General features: G+C 38.1%; 1 protein-coding gene across 1 annotated transcript; it reads right to left on the bottom strand.

Annotated features, from left to right (window-relative positions):
- On the bottom strand, positions 1-27,249 carry TNIP3 (TNFAIP3 interacting protein 3). Its single transcript, XM_021681502.1, has 11 exons — positions 27,169-27,249; positions 23,901-23,981; positions 22,136-22,201; positions 20,552-20,683; positions 18,456-18,584; positions 13,265-13,384; positions 10,295-10,420; positions 6,269-6,319; positions 5,284-5,382; positions 2,329-2,403; positions 1-63 (listed from the first exon to the last, which is right to left on the bottom strand). The coding sequence occupies exons 1-11, from the start codon at positions 27,232-27,234 to the stop codon at positions 1-3; spliced, it is 1,008 nt and encodes a 335-aa protein (XP_021537177.1). The 5' UTR covers positions 27,235-27,249.
- Between the last annotated feature and the right edge of the window lie 439 nt (positions 27,250-27,688).

Below are 27,688 nucleotides of genomic sequence, written 5' to 3'. Positions count from 1 at the left end.
CTAAGAGCTTTTGCCAATTTTTATGAACTGGCTTGAACCTTGAGATAGCATCAGCTTTGGAAGCTAGAAGAGCAGAAATAGAAATCAAAAACAGGTAGATTTCTGAATAAGGAATTTCTTTCTCCAGTCCCCTAGCCATGATCAGCCCTCTTCCCAGACAAGCCACAGTGAGCTGCAGAGAAGGAAAGGGTTCATATGGCAACATATCCCATCGGTTTCCACTAGGGCTGACCAAGCATGAATTCGTTCATAACATATTTATTACATACTTAATCTTACATAGTACTTTGGCTTTTACCTGTGATATTCAAAATACCAAATGAGTAGCACAAATAACATGTTATGGCTTCACAGGAAGAAAAGATTATTGAGGAATAGGTTTAAGTCATATAATTATCCAAGTTAAATCCCCCATTCTCATTTTATATCTGTCATTGTAGAAAATTCTAATAGAGTGAGAGAGGTAGGTTGTCGAGGGCACTATAGGATGTGATTCAAAGCATAGGTTTTGAAATCCTATACATCTGGAATCTAATCCCAGGATTAAATTTTACCAACTGTGTTATTTAGGCATGCTACTTAAATTCTCCAAGCCTCAGTTTCCCCATCCATAAAATGGTATAATATAATAAAGCCTATTTTATAGCGTTGTTGTGAAGATTAAAACGTCTTAAAAATACTGACGTTGCTACATAATAGAGGTTTATTTTTTATTGTAATTTTACATCTGTAGACTCTTAGCATGTTTACACACTGTTTCTTCCCAAGCAGACAAAAATCACTATGAAGATCATCACAATTCACTTCTACCTTATGTAATTATTAGCTTCTATTACACTGGTCCAAGAAGAATCTATTAGTGATACATAAATGGCTCTATGACATTACTGAATTCTCTTCTGCATAATTGTATTTTCTAGTGGTTAAACTCCAATTCAGGGAGAAAATATCTTTAATACTCATTCCAGACCAATATAATACGAAGTGGAAAATTATAATTGGGTGGCAGCTCAGCTATTATACAACAATAGATTTCAAAAACACAGACATTATGCAACAATCATTATGGTTAATAGTATGCCTTTCTAATAAAAGTTCTCTACTATGGCTGGAACCCAAGAACTTCATTAAAACCAATGGTTATATTCATAGTGGAAAGAAAAGAAAAAAAGAGTCCTACAGTTTTCTGATAAATACCTAGACATTCTTTTATAGAGTTCTCACTTTTTATCTTTCTTCTCTATAATGCTACTGTAAGCTACGGCCCTCACCACTCTTAGTGCTGCTGTGTACAGCTGTCCAGGTTGTGTATTGTGCGACTCTAGGAGGTTCTACTTTCAAAGACTACCATGAAGAACTCGGACTTGTGAAGTACACGACCTGCAAAACTACATGTGTTATCCCTGGCTTTCTATTTCTACTCCATAATGGGCTCCTTTCGGTAAAAAATGGAATTCTCTGATCTCAGATCAGAACTAAATGAGATCAAGTTTCAAGTATGGCCTGAAATTGGAATATGGCTCATCTTCAGCTTTTCTAGATAGATTAAAATCTCTGGAAATTAACAATGTAGAGTCACAGGTGTGTGTCATATGAGATTTTTAAACATGTAGCAGGCATGGCTGACTTTTGATTATATGTGATGAGAATAAAGGTGGGATTATGGTTATAGCCCAGTTTATACAGCCCATTCCTGAGCGGCCTCATGAGACCACAGAAACAAGCAGTAGAAAGTGTGGCAGATGCTGGAAAGAAGTGGAGAATGGTCAACCAAAGAAAAATACGATAAAAGAGTACTCAGTTGTGAGTACTTGATAGGTGACTTTTTAGTGTTTTTTTCCAGCATACTTAGAGGTGGGTGTTGTGGGCTACCTTGGCCTAAACTTGGAGTCTGACATTTAGTCATTAGGGAACACAGTTCTGAGTCTTTGGTTTCCTCTGTCTGTCTGCCAGTGACATTTAAAACATCTGTCTAGCAAACTCAACCTGGAACAGTGGATGTGCATCTGCCCTGTGTAGTGGAATCCCAGAGCTTTGCTGTTGTTGTTACAGTATAGCTCCACTTGAAGTTTTCATTTCTAGCCCCACATGGAATACTGACTCTGAGCCTGAAATGGGAGCAGAAGCCAGAACTGAGATTCCTGCATTTCTGCATTCGAACATTTTCTGTTTCTTAAGGAGTTCAAGTTAACCCCAGGTGCATCAAATTAGAGTTGTGTATGCAACACAACTTTTTAGAAGGCCCTCCCCGAGTACAAACGAATGTATGTTGAGTAAACATCCCAAAAAGACCCCATTAAAATGTAAACATGAAAGAATGCTCAATACAGCTGTGGTCTTACCATTCGCCTTGTGCTGCACATCTGGCGGAAACTGGTCAGGAGCATACCACTGATAGTCTGGCTGTGTGGAACAATACAACATTATTATAGCAATATGGACTTCAAACAAAACTTGGTGGCGTATTAAAAATGTAATTATACTATGTGGCTTTTGTTACGCAGGCAGCACAAAAATCCTTTCTATCCAAACCTGTTGCCAATCTCGCTCATCTCTCTTACCTCCTTCATCACTATACCCATCTCCCAACCCGCCCCCTCTAAATCCACTCTGTGTTGGCCAGAGTTTCTCCTACTTTGGGGTTGTGACTTTTTTTTTAAAGCAGATGTGTTTTGGATATCTGCAGAAGTATAAACACTTCTGTAAAACTTACTACAGCGCATAAATAAAACAGAGCAGTTTACCATCAATAAATAACTATATTTAAAGCCCTCACACAGGAGGCAATAGAGAGACCAAGAACACAGTGACAAGTTTAATGTTTCAGGGTACAAGGAAAAAATCTAAGCCTTTTGATGTGGACATAGCTTAGAGAGGCTCAGGACGGTGAAGCAGGGTGGATCTTTCCCTTAGTCCTGTTCCTTCGCGGAAACTACTCTCTAGATTATTCAGAGAGTTTAGACTAGAGAGGCAGTGAGAGGTGAGGGCAGACTAGGATTTTTCTTGTGGGATTGTCTTCTAGGCTTCACCAGTTAAGAATACCTAGATACTGAACATCGGGGAACATGTCAAACAAACTGCTTTGGATTAATCATAAGCTACAGACCCGAAGTTCAAGATACAGTTCCAAGACGAGTACCTCTGTAGTTAACCACTTGGAGCAGAGCAACCCAGCTTCACCTGCCCATGAGGATGGTCTGTCTTTCTGCTCCTAGTGCTCACCCCTGCCTCCTACTTCCCCCCACCGCCCCCGCCCAGACACAGAGAATATAGACCTTTTGTTCTATTAATCAATTACCTCCTGAAAATAACTCTGGGAAAATGTCTCTACCAATGAGCCAGCAGGGAACATTTACAGGGCTGCCAGACCACTGAAAGTAGCCTTAAAGTTCAATTATCAGACAAGACACTAAGAAACACTGCATTTAGTACAGTTTGACCCCACTTTACCCCCACTCAGACACCTAGATTCTTGGCTCCTTTTGGTCCATGAGAAAGCTAAAAGAGGAAATGAGATCACCTCTGTTTTTTATCTCCTCGTTTATTTTTAGATGTCTCAAATAACACGTAGGATAAGTGACGTGAGCCTCAGTTTTAGATTCCAGGAGAGTTGCCAAAAGAAGGCGAATATACTGTAATTTTACAAACACGACTGCTTGTGCTTTAATTCAGGCTTAGAAATAAGCATAAAACACAAAATAGTCTTTTTATATGAACTCTGGGAGTGAAATTCTACTGTTATACCAGATTCTGTTTAACTGAAGACTGCTTGAAAACGTAAGACATTATACATGGCTTGGGATCTTTTTTCAAATCCTTTATTTGGTGATAATTTTACACAGTCTGAACCACCTTACCTCTTATAATTGATCGGGAAAGTTTGATGAGTTTTTTATAGTAGGTGAATTTCTGCTTTCTTTCCATAAATGAGTATTTGAAGAAAATAGTCATTTTTACTTCTAGATAAACTTGCATGACTCATTGGTTTTATCGTTAACCTTTCACAAGACTATTTCTCCAATTCCCCAACCTGTAGGAGCTAACTCCAAAGTAAACTTCTATCTCTTTATGTTTCCCACAACATTAATTTACTCCTACATTCTGAAAGAAAAAAATTTAAGGAATGATAGCTGTGTTTGGGGAGTCCCAGAAATGTTTCCTGTAAAGACTGAAAAGCAAGCAAACAGGTAAAGAAAAAAAGGAAACGGGGCGGGTGAGCAGACAGAAGTGACAACGGGCAACAACACAAAAAGAACCCAATTCTCAGCAGTGTGCCGTGTCACACCAGGGTCAAAGAAGGGATGCTCATTAAATTCTGACAGGTCTCTGCCACCCAAAGAGTCATTACCTCCTGCCTTGGGGAAAGGGCTTTGAGTCACACTCAAATACAAAAGTATGGCAACCAAGAGAGTCATGCTCTCCGTAAGTGCTCTGCTAGGAAAATCCCGGTTAAAATTTCAAGATTCTTTGCGTAATTAAAAACACAATACAAACTAAGGGCGAGGGGAGTTGTCTGAGCATTTCCGAAATGCAGAAAAATGCATAATTCTTTCCCTGTGTAAAGATGCTGTCTATGTAGCCGAAACACAAAGTAGAGACCAGCATCCAGACCGTGGGGGAGGGTGGGAGGAAGAGCGCTATGGAGAAGCGAAGGAAGGATGCTTTGGTTCTGGCTTATTCAGGCTGACTGTCCAAATCAATTCCACTCACAAATAATTGCTCCACTGTTCATTGCATTTTGCCTGGCTAGACACAGCCACAGAGAGCAACTTAAGTGGGTCACTTTTTCTTGGATCCTTTAAGAATATCCTTTTAATTGGAAAATGTCAAAGACTATATTGCACAGATGTAGCCATATCCATAGTAGTTCAGTATAAGTTTACAACTGAAAAAGACATCTCTCAGACTTGCTACATTCACTTTGCTTCTCTTTACCCACAAAAATGCCCTTTTGGAAGAGTCAGGTATGTCATTTAAAATGGCCCTTATAAAATGTGGTATGTTTGTTCAAGAATTACAGCTCAATTTGATACCGTTCAGTGAATTTATTCATAGCCATGTGTGTCCTGTGGATGCCGTGTCCCAAAAAGATAATCATAGTGTACACTGACCACTGTAACGCTCTAAATTAAAGGCGGAGATAAAAAGAGGCTCTTTCTGTGGACAATAGTATGTGCCCAAATTACAGAGACAGATAGGGTTTCTACCAAAAAGAAAAAAAAAATACTAGGACTTATAAGGTAATATAAGCACTTCTGTGTTGAGATGCAAGCTCTTACTTACTGGGAGCTTCTGTTGATCCTGTGCAGCCCCGGGGCCTGCTGGTGCACGTAGATTCCGCAGGTGGGAATTCGAGCCACAGTTACACATCGGGAACAACATCTGAGGAGGAAAATGTCGGTTCACAGGAAGTGCGTGAAACTGGGGAGTCACACTGACACTTGCTTTATACAACCACAGGTCTGGCTGAAATCTTAAGGTTCAGTCGAACTCTCGCATAATCCCGACTCAACATGGTGGGTGCACGGATGTAGGCTCTGGACTGATAGAAATGAGGCTCACAGGGAAGATTTCACTTAAGGTGAAACTCTAATTAGCCCTTCATGTTGAAGACATCAGAAACACTTAAAAGGTATAGAGTTAACTTTATGTTTCTGAGTTATCTTCACAGAGGGTCTTCGCTTAAGAAGAACCAGCCATTAAGCCATAAAACAAGTTTTAACAAGACTCTTACAGCATAACTAAAGTCCAGAGAGTAAATTAAGAATCAAGAGAAATAATATTAATTCCTGAAGCCTACTAGAGAACCGATGGGACAAAACACTTCAGTGCCCAAGAAGATACTGTATTTTCCCCAAAGAGGCACAAACCTTTGATGTAATTTTTCCACTGTAAATTGTGTAAGCAACTGCAAGAAATACCAAGGATATACTTCCCAGGCGTTCATGGGTCAATGAAGAAATCTCTATTTGCATGAGCACACACTAAGGCATGTGCTACTGGTAACATGTTCTGGAAAGCATGTGTTTTTCATGAGCGTTAGGGCTGACAGGTCTTGGTGGTACCTAAGCATTATCTATCCACTAGCATTTTAGTCCATTATGCAAAGCCTGGGTTGTTCTGGAACATCCGTAGCAGAGCTTGAATACACCTTTAATTGGAACCATGAGGAACTGCTGTGGTCAGGAATAAATGTGGGGGCGGAACTTAAAGTTCCCATTTCAACTATGACCAGAAGATTGGTGAATTTAGGTAAGGAGCAACGTACCTGTTTTAATTGCTTTTCGAGTTTTTCTTTCTCCAGCTGACAAGCTTTTATCTATGGACAAAACAAAGGCATTTGTTTATCGAAAGAGCCCACATGGTTTGTTCTAAAGTTACTCTTGACCCAGCTGTCAGCGACCTGCTCAGAAGCCCCAGGGGTGAAGCACTGATACAGCAGTCACGCCACTGAAAACTGTCACATTTTGGATTTTCCAGACCTGCATTGGTTCTATCTCGAAACGCCCAAGTGAAGTGTGGAATGTAGACTCGTTCTAAACTGTTATTCCAATTTGTTGAAACGACTGTAATTCTCAGTTTTAGGTTGATATCCTGAGACACAGATATAAATGTAGAGACATGGGAATAGACAGAGACACAAAAACAGCTTCCACTGCTTATTGAATAGAATTGGAATTGGTCAGCTGTACATTCAAGAGCCGTCACCGTAAATGCTAAAAGTTGTACATGCACTTAATCCATGCCGGACACTGATCTATAGCTTTACATATAATAACTCACCGACTCCTCCCAATGCCTCTATGTGATACTTCAATGTTATTATCCCTATTTTACTGATGAGGACACTGAGACGTGAGATACTGAGGAACTTGTTCAAAGTCACACTGCTGTACTTTATGGCTTCTCCCTATTTAAGGCCCAGCCTCATCTGGCAGAGTCACCCACCGTGAAGTCCTTCAACATCTGACACAACTAGAGAAAGCTGTTTTTGCTTTGACTCATTAGTCATGCTATCGTCATCCCTACACACCCTGTTCCTCATGCCTGTAGGGCATATATCCCCACCGAATGATACGTTCCAAGTCCTGCCTCTCTCCTTCCTTTGTCCTCCCATTTAGTATTATACATTTTCCCTGTGACTTTTTGTAGTCCAGTGTGTACTGTGTACAATCAGTTTTCATTATCCGCAGGAGTTACGTTCTGTAAAGTCACCATGAACACTGAAGTAGTGAGAATGGAACCACTGCTCCTTGGGAAATGCAGGGTTAGGTTCCCATGAGCCTCTGGTCAGACCATTTTTGTTGACTGATCAATATAGAATCCTGTTTTATGTGCGTTTCTATTAAAGGCATCTTGTTGAATATAGATTGTTGGCCCATTAACATTGGACTCCTGGCCTATGGCACTCTGTTAACCCCTGAATGAAACTTACCTAACACGTCTTTTCTCTGTAAGGCAGAGCATGGCCTTCCTACCATGAGGTACCTCAGCACTCTGTTCGGGGGCCATTTTAAGCAATGTAATAACCAACAAAAAGGACAAAAATGAGAAAATGTGGCATGAAATAAACCACGAAAAGGACATTTGTTACAGTCTGAGAGCCGAAACAAGGAGGCAAGGCCTTGTTGGACCGCAACTGGGAACAAGTGTGTAAGGTGACTCAAGTTTTTTTCTGTCTGTACATATTCACAAATGGATTTAGGTGGCACCAATATTGATTTTTGGGGTGACAAATACATTTCAGTAAGCAGGTAAATTCACAAATATGGAATCCCAAAATGATAAGGATAGACTATATATGTCCCCCTTATATTGTGAGTCTTTAACAGCAAGGATCATTCTTTTAGTTCCTTATAGTATATAACAAATGCCTTGCAGAAAGAAAGCATCAAAATTAAGTTACAAGAAACTATATGTGGCATATTAATTATACAACTAACTGACCCTATTTAAAAACTCCTCCTTCCAACAAACTAAAATCATTTGTGAAATACCTGTGAGGCATGACCTGAGCTAGATGTTTTTGTGTAGATTTTTTTCATTTCACCCTGAGAACAACTTTATGAAGTCATGAGGTGGAAACCATCATCCATATTTCACAGGTGAGTATACTGAGAGATTTAGTAACTTATTTTTAGAGACAGAGGTTTTAGAATTATAAGAAATATTTTAGAGACCATCTGGTTCAACTTTGTCATTTTATAGATAAAGGAAAGGAAGCACAGAAAAGTTGGGAGAACTTGCTCAGTGTCATCCCTGATTGTCAAAGCAGGCACAGGCACGAAGTTGTTACCCTACTCCTATTCCCAAGAATCTCTAGGTATCTTGCTCTTTACCACACTCCTATTTTACCGGTCGTTGGCTTAAAACATCCTTAGTGATATTATGAATAAACTCTGGTATATAAGAAACTAGTGCCAGAATGATTTGAGCTAAGAATTCCGTTTTGGGGACCACAGATAACATGATATTCAAATAACATCATGTCCATTCTATTATATCATGGCATTCAATCTGCCGTTAATACATTAAACATGGGTTGTTAAGCCATCTACTATATCTCTTTGTGAGTTCTATCATCTTTTGACCAGAGTGAATGAGACTTTTGAAAAATAAATGTTAGGGGGCACCTGGTTCATTGGTTAAGTGTCTGACTCTTGATTTCGGCTCAGGTCATGATCTCCGGGTTGTGGGATTGAGCCCTGTGTCAGGCTCAGCATCCAGCAGGTAGTCTGCTTGAGATTCTCTCCTTCTTCCTCTACTTCTGCCCCTCCCCCCACTTGTGCGTGCTCTAGGACTCTCTCTCCCAAATAAATAAATCTTTAAAGAAATGAAAAATAAATGCTTAAACTATCATTATTTAAAGAAAAATTTTGGTAGTTTTAAGGTATCACCAAGATTATCCCTTAGTTCATTAATACAATTATACCATACTCTACGTAGACAATGCACTGTTTTGTTGATATCAATCAAAAATTAGTTTATAGATGACAGAGAAATAAAAATTACTTGTGGATTATAGTCTCTAATATATTCAGATTGTTATGTGTTCCTCGATGCACTAGAACGTCTACAATGGCAAGAACATTGCCAATCTTAGACATGTATTTATCATCAATCTGAAGTTCATACAGGAGAATGAGCAAATTAAAATATGGCTGAAAGTAAAATAATTAGTGCAGTGACAACTTAGAAGAAATTAAGGGAGCTCTGCATGTAAGACATACAAATTCAGAGTGACTTCCTCACCGAGAGTCATGAGAACATTTTCTCACCCCTTGTTTGTATAAAGTAAGGTGCATGAATTATTTTCAGAAAAGCATTTTTATTATACTTTTGCCACTATTTTATTACTTTTAATTTCTTAGAAAATGGTTCTGCCAAATAATTTTTGCATGAAAAATTAGGAATTTCAAGTGAAACCTTGACAAAATGTCAGAAAAGAAATTAATTTACTGTATACTTTGTATTAGGAAAAAGAGGACGACAAAGTTAAACATTTCTTTTGAGACTAAGAATCCCGCAGCTCCAGAGCTGTCACAGCATGTTCTGCAACAATTTCCTATTTACTGAAAAGCACTGGATAATTTTGCAAATCAAAAATTCTGTGGTTCATTTTCTTTTCTTAAGCCAAAGTTGTGTTAGCTACATTTTCCTCATTAACATCAATATTTACCCATCATGCCACTTCCTGAGTCTACTTCTAATATATCCTATTACATTTAATTGTAATATGCTTACATTTAATATATTCTATTCCAATAAACTAACATTATGTGGCTTCCTTGAGAGTGCTCCAGTTACATTTAATCGGGGAACCCACTGAACAAAATTCTCGGTTTCACTGTATTTTATATATATAAATGACATTTAGAAATATGTATGTTTTTGGAAGACAGGAACATTCCAACATAGCCCTTCAAAGAAAATGACAAGAGTTTAAAAACAACCTCACTATGCTGGAGTCTTTTGGATTTGAATTTTGAGTACTAGGTAGTTCAACTCCCTTTCTACCAAGATAAATACTATGAGAAAAACATCAAAAGAATTGGATTTTATAAAAGACTTTGGAATCCAATTTCTTAGGTAACTCCTTAATAGACTTAAGTTAAGAGAAATCTCCAGTCATTTTCATCTCTTTACAAGATTGTTTAAGAATGATTTCATCCCAGGGGCTTACCTCTCAAAGAAAATCAATGTCAATTAACAGAAGCCAAAGTCTTGAATTTTTTTAATGAAAAATAAAAAAATACATATGTGCTGGCAAAGATTATTTTGTTTCGACTTATACCTGAGAATTCAGCCTGTTCAACTGGGATTGAGAAGTTTGATTAATTTGCTGTAGCTCCTCTTTCTCTTGATTAAGTCTTTCTCGGTCTGATCGCTCCTTTTTGAAGTCTTCTTCATATATTTGCACCTAGGAAATATTGACTTGCTGTTACTGTTAGCATCCTTTTCTCTAAGCCATTAAAATGATTTCAGAAGAGGTGCTATCTGGGCTTGTCCAATCTGAGTAATTCCTATCTTCTTTTCATGACTATTTCTTCATGGTGAGACTCTATCCCATTTGGATCTCGCCATAATTTTCTCTCTCGCTTTGTTTACAATGGCAGTTCTCAACTTTTTCCTCCTTGAGTATGTGTCAGGAATTCAGAAGTAAAGTAACAACATGGATATTTTGGGAAAAAAAATTCTCCTCACCCATTATTCTGCTGCATATTTCCTTACTGTGATGAGCATCCCCCTCCCCACCTTGCCTAGTGTTAAGTATCACTATTTTGGAGCAAGCCATCCATCTCCAACACAAGGCTTTGAAGTAGGAATAGTGCTTGAAGTTCTAAAAGACAGTTTACTGACAATAGCTGTTAAGTGAAGCCGCTAAATATTGGCATGCCAGTTTCCAAATATAAATAGTAAACTGAACACAAAATAGAAATGAAAGGCTCATGTATGTGGAAGAGCAAAGTATGATTGTTAGAGGTATTCACAACTGGCCCCAGTAATTTTGGGGGTACAAAATTTTTTAAAAAGTAGTAATATTTTAGTGGAACATCTCTCAAGAAATACTCCACATATTCCAGAAAAGCAATCAAACCAAAAGAAAAACAGATTTAATCATTATTGTTTTTAACTGGCATAGGGTTGACTGATGGCTTGGAGACTAGTAAGGTGGAACTATGAAAATAAATGACGCTTAGGGAATGAGGCAAAGGAATTCTTTTAAGACAATGAGTTAAATTACAACTTCCATGGGAACCTAGTAGCCAGACTTTTGTCTATTAATACTAATGCACTCTGCACCTTCACCACAAATAATGCAACACATTTTTAACCAGAGGCTTATTAAAGTCAATAATAATAAAACAAAATGTAATAGGCAAGAGAGGATGAAATTAAACATGTTATACAGATCTAGATGCAGATATACACATTTAATTTTTAGGGTTTTATTCACCAGAAGTATTGCAAGGGAACTACACCCAGCTGAGGTGACATTTTGTTTTGGGTTTGGTTTGGGTTAAGATCTGAGGCTCAATTCCAGACATAGTCACACTAATGCTCTGTAAACAATTACCGGAGGCATTTGAAATGGGAGAAGCTCATCGGATCAGAACTGAACACTCTTTATCAAACACAACACTGATAGTGATGTCATCACTGCAGTCAGGTGGCCAAGATTCTAGCTCAGTTTCTTTGTGAATTGAAATCCTTTAGTGTATCACATGACACTCGCTGATATAGTGATTGTGGGTGTCCAATTAAAAATGTGCACAGTGAAAATGTGTACTCATAAAGTTAGCAAAAGAGCCACGCAACAACTAAGGAGATGGATTCTGGACCTCTTGGGGATAATGAAAAAAAGGATACCTGTCATTGTCTGCATCCAATATGAGCTAAACCATTGCTGTAAACTCTATGCATGTGTAAGAGTGACTCTCTTGCATGTGGGATACATTATATGAGAGCATCAAAGATGACTCAAGTGTCTGAACATAAGAAGTAGTTTTTTTCAGAGGAATCCTGGCTAGTGGCAATGGTACTTTAGGGGTTGAGAATTTGGCAGAACTTTAACACTCCAAATACTGCCCTTATTCTCTTCATAGGTTTATTTTTAAACTATGTATTTGATCCTGAATGTAACGAGGCAGATTATTCAAAAGGGGGTTGATAGAAGAGAAAATGCAACTTTACCATCAAATGCTCTGAATTTTCTATCTAGATTCTAGTAGATAGGCGACTTCCTAGGAAGTAATAACAATAAACAACAACTCCAAGAATATATTTGCTTAATTCTTTGGCGTATTGCATCAAGAATCCTTGGAGTTGGCCTTGCTCAGAGCAAAACAGCCAACAAATCAGTTCCAGGGACATACTTCCCAGCCCTTTGTTCTATCACATCCTCTCCCCCACCACTAATATACTACCAAAAATGTGTGCTTCAGAGATAGGATTCCTATATGTATGCTATATTTATTGACATCGCCATGAACTGTTCCAGCCTTTACCTTCATTAGTTTATTTAACCTCTTACAGGAAAAGAGATGTGATATGCATGGGTGGCCCCTCAGCTAAGCCAGCTCCAGCTGGCTGAACTAAATTTAGACCCCAATCGGTTAGGCAGTGCTATGTGCCTACAGCCCTCTATTGCTGATCCATGCAGAAGCTTACTCCTTTACTCTCCGTCCACTTGGTGACGTGGGGTTGAGGTTGGGTGAGTGGGGAGGAGGAAGGCCTTGTGCATCAATAAATTGCTAGGTGGTGCCATCCACATGCAGCTGTAGATGAGCAGAGCGGGCTCTTCAGTGATTATGATCAGTGCAGGGTAGTCCCTTATTGCCCTCATTGTTCAAAGGCCTGGAGGCCAGCAGCTACAGAATAACAGCCTGGCTGCTACCATTTTCTGAAAAGGTCCCGGGTTTGGGGTGGTAGTGTTTTCAAAATAAATTGTGTCCACATGAAACTCTCTAGACCAGTGCTAATAAAATCTCACCAAAAGGTTAATTAGGAAGCTCTTCTTCTAACTGTATGACCTGGACAAACCATTTAACCCATTTGAAACTCAAGTCCCCCTTTTATAAAGTGTGAGTTGGGCCAGCTCATCTATATTCTCTTATCAAGCTTTAAAATGAGATAATTCTAATGAAAATAAATGCAAGAACTCTGGACACATTTGAATAGAAAGATTTCCAAAAATGTCCAAAGGAGCATGAACAATGGGCCCTGTGTTCTCCACATGATCGTGCCACTTTCAACTTCTCACCTGCTGTTTGAGAACTTCCATTTCTGTTCGCATCTCCACATGCCTGCACTCCATTTCAGACTCTCCCAAACAGTCCTCAGGAAATGAAGAACACTCAATTTTCAAGGCATCTTGAAGAGCCTATGTTATATGATAAGCACACGGTTGAGCTAAGAGTTACCACATCTTATGAATTCCTCTATAATTGTTACAATGATCTCAAATGCCCCCCACAAAACAGAACTCCATTTTTGATGTTACTTCTCAGACTGAATAACTTTTCTTCTTTCTCCTTTTCTAGCATACAATTTTTCTTCCAGAATCTCTGTCTTTTCTCCATGACGATGCTTATGTTATTCAACCGTCATTATTATTTAGGAGGGTTTTTTATATTGATGTCAGGGATCCCCCCCTCCACCAAGTCAACCATGAAAAGAAAACATATCTGTAGCCTTCCTCCAGATTCTCTGCTTCAGTCAAACACCATACTTTATCAATAATGCTCAAACTTTAGAGAGCATCAGAATCACCTGGGGAGGTAGCAAACATGCCCATCCCTGGGCACTGTCCCCAGAGATCCTGAATCAGTAGATCTGGGAAGAGTGTCTGAGAATCTGCATTCCTCAGAAGCTGATGCTGCTGGTCCCAGATGACATTGTAAGTGATAGTGTGCTATCCAGCTCTGTCCCCAATAGGAGAGAGGGAAACCCACGGAAATGTGAACCCAGGCAGATCACTATTTCTTAGATCTACTGTACTGCTGTCCTTCTGCCCTGTCCTCCTCAGTATACCATGCCCTGGCCTAGCCACAGTCATATTTATTCTCTAATAAAGCATCCATTAACTCACCACAGGGTGCAGAGAGTGCTCTGCTTCCTTTCTTTTTCTTTTTCTTTCTTTCTTCTTTTTTTTTTTTTTAGAGAGAGAGAGCACAAAAGCGTGCAAGATGGGGAGGGACAGGGAGGGCAGAGAGAGAAGAGAGAGAGACTCTCAAACAGGCTCCACGCTCAGTGTGGAGCCCGACGCAAGGCTCGATCTCATAACCCTGAGATCATGACCTGAGCCGAAACCAAGAGTCGGAGGCTTTCTTGACACCCAGTACAACTTAGTGGTTTCACTATGGGGTAAGGAGGTGAAGGTAACAAGGGACACTTAGATTTGCCAATAAGATTACCATCATTATTCACTAGCCCATGATCTCTTACATTTACTATACTTTACCAGATCATATAAAAGACATCATCTCTATTCTGAAGACCTTGGTTCATGATGAGTTCAATAAAACATAATAAAAATTGAGACACAATACGCCTCATCCTGGTGTAGTCTGGGAGCCCACATACAATATGACTACTTGCTCATTATCAAATGAGTCCTTTATACAAACAGAAAAGTTTCACTTTCAGAGCTCCAAGATTTCACTTCCTCTGAATTTCTTTGGTAGCTTCGATGATGTGCCTTTGATGATACTATTAGTAACTTACTTTCCTGCATTACTGGGCCAAATGGTTATAAAGTAGGAAAAGAAAAGCAAAATTACTGCTTTAATATGTGTAGACAGGCTAAGAATTTCCTAATAGAATGTCTTTTAACGCTATGGATATTGTCTAGCCTTTGATTGTGAGTATCATTTTTCAGGAAGTTGTAAGAGAAACAAGAACTTCTTTCTTCCTCCAACAAGAATTTAAAGAAACAACAAATGTTGTTTAATAATTTATGTTTTGTTACAATTTGTTGCTAAGCTACAGAGTTTTAGGAAGGATCATATTAGTTATAATTTTTAAAAATGTGTTAGTAGTAATGGAGAGAATCTAGGATGGGGTGAGCCAAATGAGTTAAGACTTAAATAAAAAATGCTGATTTCATATCCTACCCCTATGAACAGATTATTTTTGTGCGTCTTGTTATATTTGAATTTCCTGGTCTACCTTTCATGCTATTCAGGCTTCCAGAAATTTTGCAAGTGAGTCATAAACGAAAGGTAAGTTTAATCGACATTTATTCCATCTTGGGGTTTTCCAACTTCCTTGAACAAACACCTGTAACCTATTCTAGAATAGTAATTTACTATCAGCACAGGCAAACTAAACAGATCTACCCATCTCACAATGGTGAGATGTTGGACAAATTAATTTTGCCCATGGGTGGCACTGGTTGACTAGCCTCAGGTAATTTTTCTCACTTTGGTTAAACATCTGGCTTCTCTTTAAGAACTCAATGAAAACAATGCCCTTGGGTATTTCCTTCAAAGCAAATAAGTTGAATTGAGTACACATAGTTGTGTGAACTTCTGAAAACCATATGTTAATTACTAAACTGACATGCTACAAATTTCTGCCGAGTGAATGGGTCAGCAGGCGCTCTGCTTGTGCAAGTAGGGTGGGCCCCAAATTTCATGCTGTGATGGATGATATGCACAATCCACTACCCCAATCAACATTTGGAATAACTTCTATTTATTACAGTGGTACAAAAAGAAAAGAAAAGGAAAGAAAAGTCAAGTCTACAGTGTAAAATTGAATAGCAATATCTTACATTTCTTTAGACACTAATACATGCACTAAATGAGAAAAAAAAAAACTTTTCATAGCTCATCACTTTATATCTATGCTTTTTAAATGACACTTTAAGGTACAGATGTGGCAGAAAAAATCTTTTCTGGCTTGAAGTGCCCTTCTATTTTCATGTTTTTTCACTAGTCATAAGTAATGCATTATGCCTGCTAAAGCAGGAAACTCAGAGCCAGAATTGGCTATTGAACATATTACGTACTAGATAAATTATTTAATTAATTCATCTATTCAATAAATATTTAAGAACATACTGTGAGCAAGGCTCTGTTGCTGGCATTCAGAACACAGCAGTGAAAAAAACAGAAAAACGTAGGCCACACTATGACTGTTGTATTTTTGAGTCCATGCCTCCAAATAAATACATATTCAAATTGTGTTTTGTAACTGCATTCTTATAAAGATCAATATATTAATATTAATATGAAAACTTTTTTTCAACCTAAAGGTCCATTTTTTTCTCCTGATTTTAAGGGAAATTAAACATATTAATAGGCCACTAGAAGTATCATGAGCCCTCACTACTGTGCCTACTAGTCTAATAGAGAAGTCAGTTCTGCAAAATTCCTACCCTCATGGAGCTTACAATCAAGATCAGGAGACAGGAAACAAATTTGATAATAGGAGACCCTGAACATATATGAGATAGCAATAAATTCCAAAGAAACATTAAAACAGGAAATATCAGTTAGGATGGCCAGAAAAGTCCTCTGAGAAGGTGACATTTGTATAAAGACTTCAATTTTACTCAAATTAATTGTTCTCATTTCCTCAATTTTATTATAATCACAAAGATTAAAAAATTTTTACTGACTTTTAAAACATTTCTGTTGACTATAGATACAGATACACAAAAATGAAGGGTACACATAGACCTGAACAAAAAACAGAGTTCTTGGCTGTTCTAATTTCTACAGGGTTTATATTCTTGTGCCAACATTTACAGAAATGAGTTAGAGAACAGAAGAAAACTTACCAAATAATATATCACAAATGGGAAAGATTTCAAATATAATCTCAACGCTAGTTCCTCTAATTCATCTGTGGAGGATTTCCAACAGAGAATAGAAGGGAAAATTTATTTGCCCTAAATTTGTATCTCTGAACATTGTTTTCCTCTCTTAGAGGATAGAGAAGTACATTGTTTGTGAAGTTAGTCTCTACTTTCCCATTTTCTCCTGATCAGTAACTTGTCTCACAAACAGATCGAATATAGCAGCACATTTGTAAAGCATCCTGTCAATTATACAGGCACAAACTTAACACTTTGGGGATCTTTAAATGATCCTCTGAACACTAACTACAAGATGCACAGTCCAAAACACAGGCACTGAGCACTTTTTCAAGGCCAATCACCTACTCTTATTTTAGAAGGCAATTTCTGTTACTTTGGTCAAGAAATATCTAACTTGAGGGGTGCCTGGGTGGCTCAGTTAAGCGTCTGCCTTTGGCTCAGGTTATGATCCCAGGGTCTGGGATCAAGCCCCTCATCCAGCTCTCTGCTCATCAGGGAGCCTACTTCTCCTTCTCCCTCTGCCTGCCACTCCCCCTGCTTGTGCTCGCGCGCTCTCTGTCAAATAAATAAAATCTTTTAAAAAAATGAAATAGCTAACTTGAGAGATGAGTATCTTGACTCAAACATGTACTACAAGTATTCCTATGGTCCACATCTGATGTGGCTCTCTGAAAAATCAACAGCAAAGGATTTGTTTCCTTGAACAAGTCAGCAATCCCTTCCCCAGGAAAATTAAGCTATTAGTCTACAAAACTCTCTCTCTCTCTCTCTCTCTCACACACACACACACACAAATGCACACTCTCCCTAGTCATCTTTTGGCAGCAATTCATAGGTGGCCCCTTAGAATAGCTAAGTTGAAGCAAAGGAACCACTTGTGTTTTTCTAACAGACTTGCCTCTCCAAACGCACCCCCCCGGACCCCACACCCCAATTAAAAGTGAGTTTTAGGCTTATTCTCTGGAAGGCCACCATCTCAGCCTTGGGTTTGGCATTTAGCAAGATTCCATACAGCCTGCATCACAACCAGTTCCATAGTGATGGTTTTAAAGAGCAGCCTGTTTCCTCAGGAAACTTTTGCGGTTGACCAAGAGGTATGCTATTGTTCACAAACACCCACTTGCTATATGTGGTTCTTCGAACTAAAAAAAAAAAAAAAGTTCTTTCTGTCTTCTAAAATTTCTCCTCGTTTCTCTTTTTAATGATGATTCTTTGCAGGGACACTAATTCCTGAAAGCCTCCTTAGTCAAGTATGGCTAAAAGATGCAGATGGGAGTGATTGATAAAATTACAGAGAAGCTCCTGTGCAAGCTCCCAAGACTAGGAGCAACACTGCAGCATAGATTTGGTTGTGACTCTCAGGTAGGAACGTGCTCTTTAAATTTTTTTTTTTTTTTAAGATTTTATTTATTTGAGAGAGAGAATGAGAGACAGAGAGCATGAGAGAAAGGAGGGTCAGAGGGAGAAGCAGACTCCTTGCCTGATGTGGGACTCGATCCTGGGACTCCAGGATCATGACCTGAGCCGAAGGCAGTCGCTTAACCAACTGAGCCACCCAGGCGCCCCGGAACGTGCTCTTTATACAGGGACCTCTCCTTCCACCTCCCCAGCTTGACCTGGCTGATACCTTATTGAGGCGTTTTATTTCACATTCATAATGTTCCTTCTTCTTGTTCACAAGAGCATTTTTTTCCTTCAAATACTTATTTTCTTTCTTCAATTCATGTAATTCTTCATTTAGGCTCTCCTTTTCCTTCTGGAGTAAACAGCAAGAAAACAAAATCGAAATCAATAAAATTCAGATGACATAATATTGTAGGAATACTTCTGAAATGCAACAAAAACAGGACCTGCTAGATTTCCTTTAATGCTCCATTTAAGCAATATTCTCTAGGTGGAGGACAGGGTTCAGATTGAGAAAATCTTTCTTTAATCCTTAGTGCTACTAAGTTTTATGATACCAGAAAAAGCTCAAAATGCCCAATCCTCACTTTCAAGGGTCAAATGGGTCCACAGAAGAAGCTAGTTCCATGTACTATTACAAAGTGATAGATAAGTGACTTAGTAAAAGTAATTAAACTTCTAAAAAGAAAAAAAAAAGTATCATTGCAACAAAAAATGCAAAATATCTCAAAACCCAATCCTGCCTGCATCATTCTGGACTGAAGAGAGGGAGAAGAGGATAAAACGTCAGGCAAAAAAGAGCCTTCACTACAGATAATTATTCAGAGCACCATATTGCTGTGATTATTACTTTTAAAAGGCAGAGATCAAAAAAAGAAAAAAAAAAAGGTAGAGATCAATTAGTCCAACTGCCATCACCCCTCCATGTTCCAGATAACCTTCAGGATGTCCTGTGTTTTAAATTACTGAAGCAAGTTTAGTTGCTTTGACACTAATGGGCTCTGGATTTAGACATCTGTCTTCTAATTCTTAATCTGTATTTTAAATAGTAAATTTTTTGTGGAGTGAATTGGACTCTTAATGGCATTCAGATTTTAACCTAATAAAATAAATATTACAGAATTTAGGTAAATCAAGATGAGAAATTAGCTAATATATATGTTAAAGTATGTTCTTTTAGTGATTAATATTTCCCAATAATTAGATTTAAGATATCTACTTTAGGTGATTTGTTTTTGTTTTTTTAAGTGAGAACATTTCTATTTGCTTTTACTTAGAATGAGCTCATATTTTGTTGGAACAATTGCCATGATTTCTGGTCAGGGTCTAAATGGAAAAGGAAGGGACTGCTCCAGGACCAGAAGGAGTTGTTAAACCTTGTTTGTCTTCCTCTGACTCACTGAGACACAGATACCCTTCACAAAATAAGAAAACCTACAGTGAGGCCGTTGGCACTGATTTCAGACATTGCTTTAGGATTGGTGCATGAGTTAAAATACAGTCAATGCCTCACAATATCAGTCACAAGACTTCACCTGAGAATATTTACAGTTCTTGTTTTTTCTTAACATACCTAAAAAAAATGAGAGTCCATTAGAGCGTAAGGTTTTTCTCCCATTTTCTATAATATCCGTTAAACCCCATAACTAAGAGTAAAACCAAGAGTATTTTAGAAGTCTGTCGCCTTCAAGACCACCATCTTGCTCTCAGCGGGGATTAATGAGACTTAGTACCTGGAAACGGGTGTTCAAGTCCCATTTTCCCAGGTACTAGGTTGGCAAGGTCGACAAGTTATGCAACCTCTTCACATCTCAGCTTTCTTACCTTTAAAATGACAAAAATAATATTTTCCTCACAGACAGGAGGAGCTTGTTAAATGAGATAATGAGGGTGAGGCCGTTTTTAAAACGGTTTATTTTTATGATGATAAAAGCAATGCCTCTTCGTAAAACTCTGTAAGCTGAAAAGCAGCTGTACGAATACAAGGCACTGTCCTATTATTATTAACACTAGTAATAAAATAATATAGCTAATAAAATAATGTATAGGAGTAATCTTCTAGGCTAGAAATGCGCTAGAAAGATAGCTCCGAATCTCTGGATCAGCTCTCTCTGCCGGTGGAGCCTGGCACACGAACGCATGCTCATGTGGTCGACAAAGCAGGAAGCGAGCAGGCCACGTGCCCCGTTCGGATCGCGGGGAACTGGCCCTGCTCTGGGGCTCTGGGGCTCTGGGGCTCGGGGGCCGCGCGCACAGGTGTGGGGTGCGGCTACTCAGGGCCGCGGCGCTGAGCCGGTCGGCTCCGCGAGCCCCGCCCACCTCCTGGCGCTGCAGCCGCTCGCGGGTCAGGTCGCGCAGCCTGTCGCTCTCTCTCTGACTCTGCTGCCGCTCCTTCTCCTGCGTGCTGAGGAATCTTTCTGCGGCGTCCAGTTTCGTTTTCAGCTCGGCGACCTGAGGAAGTCGTTCACAGAGAGTTGCGGAAACCTATTCTGAAATTCACAGCCCCCTTCCCCCTCCCGGATTTATTCCCACCCCGTGCACTCGGGGACAGTCACGCCCCACTCCTGGGCGGGCCCCTAACGAGAGGTTCTACTTCCCACCCCTCTTCGCCAAGATCCGGACAAGTGCATTTAAAAAAAGGGCTTCCTCTACGGGAAAAAGCAAACCCCCGAAACAGCCCTCAGCCCCTTCCCTCCTTTCTCCGAACCACACCACTTCCGAGGGACTAAAGATTTAGACCTTAGACTGCGGGGGGGAGGGGGGGGCACTTTTGGGCCTGTCATTCTTCCTAACTCTCAAAATGTGTCTTTTCCTGACCTGAAAAGAGCAGCAGCGAGGGGTAGGGGTAAGTGAATATGTCTGCACCAGAGAAAAACAGACATGGCTTTTAACTTATCAATAATGTGCAATGTTTGACCCGCTACGAAATGCCAAATTAGTCCTCAGAGTGACGCCGTTCCAGTTGAGAAGCCTTAGAAAAGGGTGTCTCATCAAGGATGCCCGTTGTTAACCCCAGGTCTTCACACACCTGTGAGCCTTTCTTCCTGAGCATCTTAAACATTTTCTCTGGGACCATGTTCTTTAAAATTTGGAGACGCAAAGCCTGCCCCAGACTGAATATAACAGGGTGGCCTGACCATGGCCTGATCTAGTAGGAACATTCTGCTGCATTAACAAAATTTAAAACTTCTGCCTATCAAAATGGGGAAGAAAAGAGCAATACTGCTACGTTACTTGTGGTCAGGTTTCTTAATTCTGAATTATTTAGGGGAATTTACTTTCTCCTTTTCCTCTTTTTGAACATAGAATAGTTTACAATGATAAATTGACTTTTACCTATTAAAAGGTATTCTCTCCAAAAAGTTTCTCACCAAAGTAAAAGATTCTTTGACAGAGAACATACTTTTTTTGGGGGGGGGGGATGCGCTACTTCCCCTCACACTTTCACTGTTACCATTGTTTATTTCTTTATCTGCGGAAATAGCTTACGCTATCTAATTGAAGAATTAGAGAACTAGCCTAGCATAAAACAGTATGAACTTTAAACGATCTCTCACCTCACATATAACTTTGTGTGTTCATGGCTGCTAGTAACAGAGCCAAAGCCAGGATATTCTGTGAGCTATGATAAATGTGTGCATAAGAACTCTAGAGACAGCTCGGGAGGCTATTTTTAGTACCTTTTTTTTTTTTTTACCATGCTCAAGATAATTCACTGATATCCTTCATTAATCTTCAGTACCAAGAGGCCAATAATACACTCAGCACCTTCCCCACGCCCCCATCATTTTTCAGCAGTTGGCTATCCACAGATCTCCTTCAGCAGAAATCAGTGAGAATCTTCACAGACTTTGTCCCCCAGCTTATTGATCGAAAGCAAATACTAAATAGAGAGGTGTTTACCTTTCTTTCATATAACTCTTTCATACTTCTAAATTGCTGATCCCATTGCTGGTTAACTTCCAGGAGCTGAAATTATTAAAATTTGGTAAATCAGTATGGATTTTTGCCCATTTGGAAATTTGGCCAAAATGAAATCACTTTTTGGGGTTACTAAGATCTTACAAGCCATGGGTGAAGACAATATGCCTTTTGCCAAGTACTGGTAAGGCTGGGATGATTTAATTAAGTACACTTTTCCCATTTTCGTAACTGTCTCATATATGAGAAGCTATTAAGTCTTCGGTATATCTTGACTAGTCAGCTGAACCATTTATTAGCAACTTTCAATTTTGCTTAGTTATTTGAATTTTCATCTTTGTTTAACCCAATCAAAATCCAGTAAAAATTTGTGAGTATTGATGGTTTTCTGCAAGATTTATTAATATATGAAGCGTCTTTTTTCAAACCTTCCATATTTTTCTATGTGCTTACATTGTTTAATATAATGAAATATTTCTTCTAGCTTTTTAAAAGCAGAATTTATATTAACAAATTCCAAATCACAATAACTGATCACCAAGAGCTTGCAATATAGTGCTTCTTAAAATCAATGCATGATTTGTAATGTATACTCAATGAATGGATAATATCACCTTTTTCAAAGTATAGATTTTCAAGGAATAATAGTTTTACCATAAGGCAATATTTAGAAGTAATTTAGCCTGCAATTTGAAAGCTTTAAAATTATGTGCTAGATAAAAGGAAGAAAAAACACTATGACCTGTGTTTTAGTTTTCTTGTAAGGGAAGTCTGTAACTTCCTACATTAAGAGAAATTCCAACACTTTCAATATGGGACAGAGGTCAAGAAGATAGTCACAATGACTAAAAGGAAGCAAGATATTCTCCTAATTATAAAACAAAATATCTAATCCAGACATGCAGTCACTAGGTAAATCTTATGCTGGAAATAGATATGGGTATTTAGAATAGACTATATAATATTACTATATAAGGATATCTGATCTGTTGGCATTTAAGGATTAACATTTCTACGCTATGGTAACATTACTCTGCTATCGTTCAGTAATTTTCCAGAAGGGCACAATATTTTATGCAGTATCAACGAGGAGTAGAAGGCACCATAGAGAAGACATGAAGGATATAACCTGTATAGTGGTTTAGAAAAGTAATTTAAAAATTGATAACATACACAGTGCTAAAATTGTTACACTTTTCACCTCTTCATCTGTCAAGAAGGATAGAGGTTCTAGCATTCATTAAACGGAGAAAAACAGAACTCAAAATAACATCCATCACATCCCTAATGACATTTGAGAAACATTTTTTTTTTATGATAATGCTCCTTAACCCCTATGTGGTTGGATGCCCAGCTCATGAAGTCATAACACCTAAGTCAATTACACTTAAAAGCCTGTGACAGTTTCAGTCTCAAGGTGTGTCAGGTTCCAAGGCATAATGGCACAGGTGATAAGCTCACGTAGTCCATGTGGAGGAACATCGAAGTTTTGAGCAAATTAAGATTATGATTATCCGATTTATGACTTTGTCGTTTTTCACTCATTTACACAAAAACTGAGAGACTGAGTAAGAGAAATATAGGTGAGTGAGAAGAAAGCACTCGCTCTCAAAATAATACTGTCCAGTATCCTAGAGATAAATACTGTGACCCAAGAACAAAAATAAAAGACTCTAGATATACATTCTATCTTATTCTTAGTATTAAATCATGGTACATGTTGCTTCAACCAGTATTTCTAAATTACCTCTTTTCTCTGTTTTTCCAAGCACCTTATCTTTTGTTCAAGAGAATTTGTCAAGTTATTTCTGCTTGATGATTGATCACACTGAAAAAAAAAAAAACAGAGTGAAATAAAATAGTCTATAACATAAGCAGGCGAAATATTGTCCTTCACAAACTCCATGCATTTGACCAGCTCTCCTGTTGTGATTCATAAAAATATCTATTCTAGCAGTATCAACCCTTACACCATAGTCCCTCATCGAGACCTGTTGATGGGTAAGATTTATATTATGTTTCAGATTCCTTTATATGAAGTAATTAACAAAATAATCCTCTAATAAATTACAAATGTATCTATACAATGGGCAAACGAGAAATTAGGATTTCATGAGTTTGGATTAAAACCCTTTTCCAAAAAAACCAAAACCAAAACCAAAAAAACGGAAATTAAGAGTATAATTCTTATAGAGATCAGGTAGGTTTTATGGATATATTTTGGGTATTTATATTAAGTAATAAACATTTCTAAAAAGTCATTTCTGTAGATGTGTCCATATCTGAAGAGTGGCCCTGGCAAAAGTCAGAGGAACGATAGAACCATCAAGAGAAAAAGACCAATACATATAACTAAAAGGCAGCAAATTGATTCTAAGACTATAATAAATTATCTACCTCAATGACCTCATACAATTATGTTATAGAGAGGTTGGCATAGATTATCTGGTATTGTGTAATTTTAACCAGCCCTTTGAATAAAGCCAGTAGGTTATAAGTCTAGATAAATAATAAATCATTGGCACAGCAAAAAAGTTAACCACCTTTCTTTTCAGCCTTTTTTTTCCGAAGCATTGGGGGTATTTATTTAAAGAAAGCACAAAAGCTCTGGAAACTGTGGGCCATCTGTCTAAATGGACCACCAACAAAGTTCACTTAAGTGCTGTTTTCTCTATACTAACTCAATAGTCTTGTTACCATCTCATCTCTGAGTCACATAAACAATACAACGAATCTGGTGATGAGGATAGTCCTAAGTCTGCTATTCAGTTTTAGGCTCAATAGTTATGGAAATTTACAGATATTCACAAACAATTAAATATTTTCAAAGTGTGTTGGCTTTTGCCAAAAACATTTATAGGAAGTATTCTTTTACAATCATCATGGGATTTCAAGGACTTTTTTCATTAGAAATGATTCATAAAACTATTCTATTTTTTCTCTACTTATCTATGTCTCACTCAACATTTTAGGTCTAGAGGATAATTTATATCCTATAGATGCTGTTCTTAGTTTTCTTAGCTTCTTCTTATTCAGACCCATGTACAATTAAGACCACATTTTAAAAGAGATATTCTTCTGTGGGTCAATAAATTCAGAATTATTATACTTGCTTCTGACCTCAAGAAGCTGATTTGGCTGAGTTCCAGAAGTAACATCAAAACCCAGGTGACAATATGTTGGGTCTTATAATTGGGCTTTCCCTTTTTTAGGAAGTCTAGACTCATTCTGCATCAGAACAGACTGAGTATTAGATGCTGTGAGCCAACTGTATTTAGGGTGTCCTGAGCTCAGCAAAGCAGAGGTGCAGTGAGACCAGATTCCAAACCAGTGGTTCTTAGTACAAGAACACAAAAAAGTCACTGTGGGAGCTTGCTAAACATAGGGCACTGAATACTGTGAACACTGAAACGGAATTTCTGAAAAGGGAGTCATAGCACCTCCATTTCCTTCTTAATAAACTATTTTTTAGAGCAGTTTTAGGTTCACAGCAAAATCTAGTGGAAAGTACAGAGATTTCCCATGTGCCTGCTTCCCCCATACCTACGTACACATTATCAACATCTCCCACAAGAGCGGTGCATTTCTTACAATTGAACCTCTACTGACACATCACCCAAATCCATAGTTTACATCAGGGTGCATTCTTGGTATTGTACATTCTATGAATTTGAATAAATGTATAAAGACATTATGGTATCATACAGAATAGTTTCACTGCCCTAAAAATCCTCTGTGCTCAGCCTGTTTATCCCATCTCTATTTTTAATAAATTTCAGAGGCTACAGTGGTTCATACTGAAGTTCAAGTTTCCCCTATTCCAGACCATGCTTGGAGGCACAGATTTGGGGTCCTCAAAAAGTCTCCTCTCTATTTATGATATAGACAAAAAAATTCTGTGAGCAGGAAATATTTGTATGACCTAGTCTTCTGGGAAACCAGATTAAGAGTAATTAAATAGTGTGCAATTTTTGCCATATATCGTTTTCTCTGGAAAGAAATTGTAAAACATTTGGACTTTGATTTTTATTTTATAAATAAGAGTTACTGAATTGCAGATACTTAATCTGCAAGAAAGAAAGAGAGAAAGCACAGTACTAGGAATTGCTTATAAGCCATAAATGTATCACCAGGGGTTTCTCTGGAGATTAATCAACATGTTACCATGGTTCATATGTCTCAGGTATGTATTAAAAATGAAGCAAAAGTCAATCAGACACAAAGTTTTGGGAGAATTTTCCATTTGTATTTGCTTGGTTTTCCAATTGCTAAGGAAGGTATCTGATGCTTCAATGAATAACAAAGATTTTAGTCATTGGTTCTACTAATGACCCACTAACAGAACAGTTATTCCTTGTATAGTGTAATCTGTGCTTAAAGTATATGGGTATTTGCCTCTCATTTACCATAACACCAAAACCAACTTCTAAGATATTCAAATTCTGACACTGCTAAATTAAATACCTAAATAAAAGAGTTCTATTTAGTTTGCTATTATACCTCGGTTATCTCTAAAAAGAACTTTAAGAAAGCATTTTCATTCATTCATTCATTCATTCAGTAAGTGAGTATCTGTTGCAGTAACCAGTAACCCAACAAAAACTGTGGTATTAATTGTACATACATAAATATTTTACTATGGCTACTCTTTTGCTATAATATGTTCTATTTCCAACTACACCAATATTCTTTTTTAAATTTTACATTGAACCAAATTTCTCTAAATCAAGAGCAAAATATGGAGCCCACAGAACTGGGGAGCTGTAAAGACTTTGGACAAGATTTAATCTCAGTTCATAAAAGAAGAAAGGTAGCTCAGAGGGATCAGAGGAAATGCAATGGTCACCCAGATACTTTTTCTTTGTTAAATAACATTGATCAAAAATACATAGCAGATATTATCTAAATAAAGTGAACTAGCCATTTCTACTCTTATTCATCATTGCATAATTAACCATGAGAAGTGCAACTGATGCTAGATATGGTCAATTCATCCCCTAGAAATGCGTTCTTACCTCTGCATGCTCCGTAGAACCTTCTGCAGCACTCATTCTAGTTGTGCCCTGCACAAAATGTGCCATGGAAGCTGTTTTTCCTGGAGTCTTGGAAGACAGAAAAATAAAGAGAAAGAAAATGTCTCCTGCGGTATCTTTTAAAGTGAGATCAAATATATAAAATTTTAAAAAGACCACACAGTTAACTCATGATAGAAAATAACAGCAATAGTTTTTCATTACAAATGAACAGAAGTGACTCCGTATATGATTTACACAGAATAAGGTCATAAGCACAGCATCTGTGATTTTAACTTTTCTTCTGTTCCAGATAGGGATTTCCCAGGATGTCTCAAGGAGGCAGGCTGTGACTAAGACAGACCTATTAGCCTTGCCTATGGTAAGTAAATAGTCATTCTTCCTTTACTGGCAGTTTCTCCCACTGGAGGAGGAAGTTACCACAGAAAGCCTGGGCAAACCAAGTCTTTCCTCAGTAGCCAAACTGCCATAACTTCATTGTATTTCCCAGAGAATTAAGTAA

The sequence above is a fragment of the Neomonachus schauinslandi genome, chromosome 2 (genome assembly GCF_002201575.2).
Source record: "Neomonachus schauinslandi chromosome 2, ASM220157v2, whole genome shotgun sequence".
Lineage (NCBI taxonomy): Eukaryota > Metazoa > Chordata > Mammalia > Carnivora > Phocidae > Neomonachus > Neomonachus schauinslandi.
Note: the sequence above shows the minus strand (reverse complement) of the source record. Positions and strands in the feature narration are given on the sequence as shown.

Bases quoted from the DNA above. Each gene is read 5' to 3' on its own strand.
- TNIP3 (XM_021681502.1), bottom strand. From the start codon at position 27,234: ATGGCACATTTTGTGCAGGGCACAACTAGAATGAGTGCTGCAGAAGGT. The intron at 2,404-5,283 runs GTAAGTAAGAGC...TGTTCCACACAG, and splicing joins AGGATCAACAGAAGCTCCCA to CCAGACTATCAGTGGTATGC. The intron at 64-2,328 runs GTATTGAGCATT...CTGCTCTTCTAG, and splicing joins CGAATGGTAAGACCACAGCT to CTTCCAAAGCTGATGCTATC.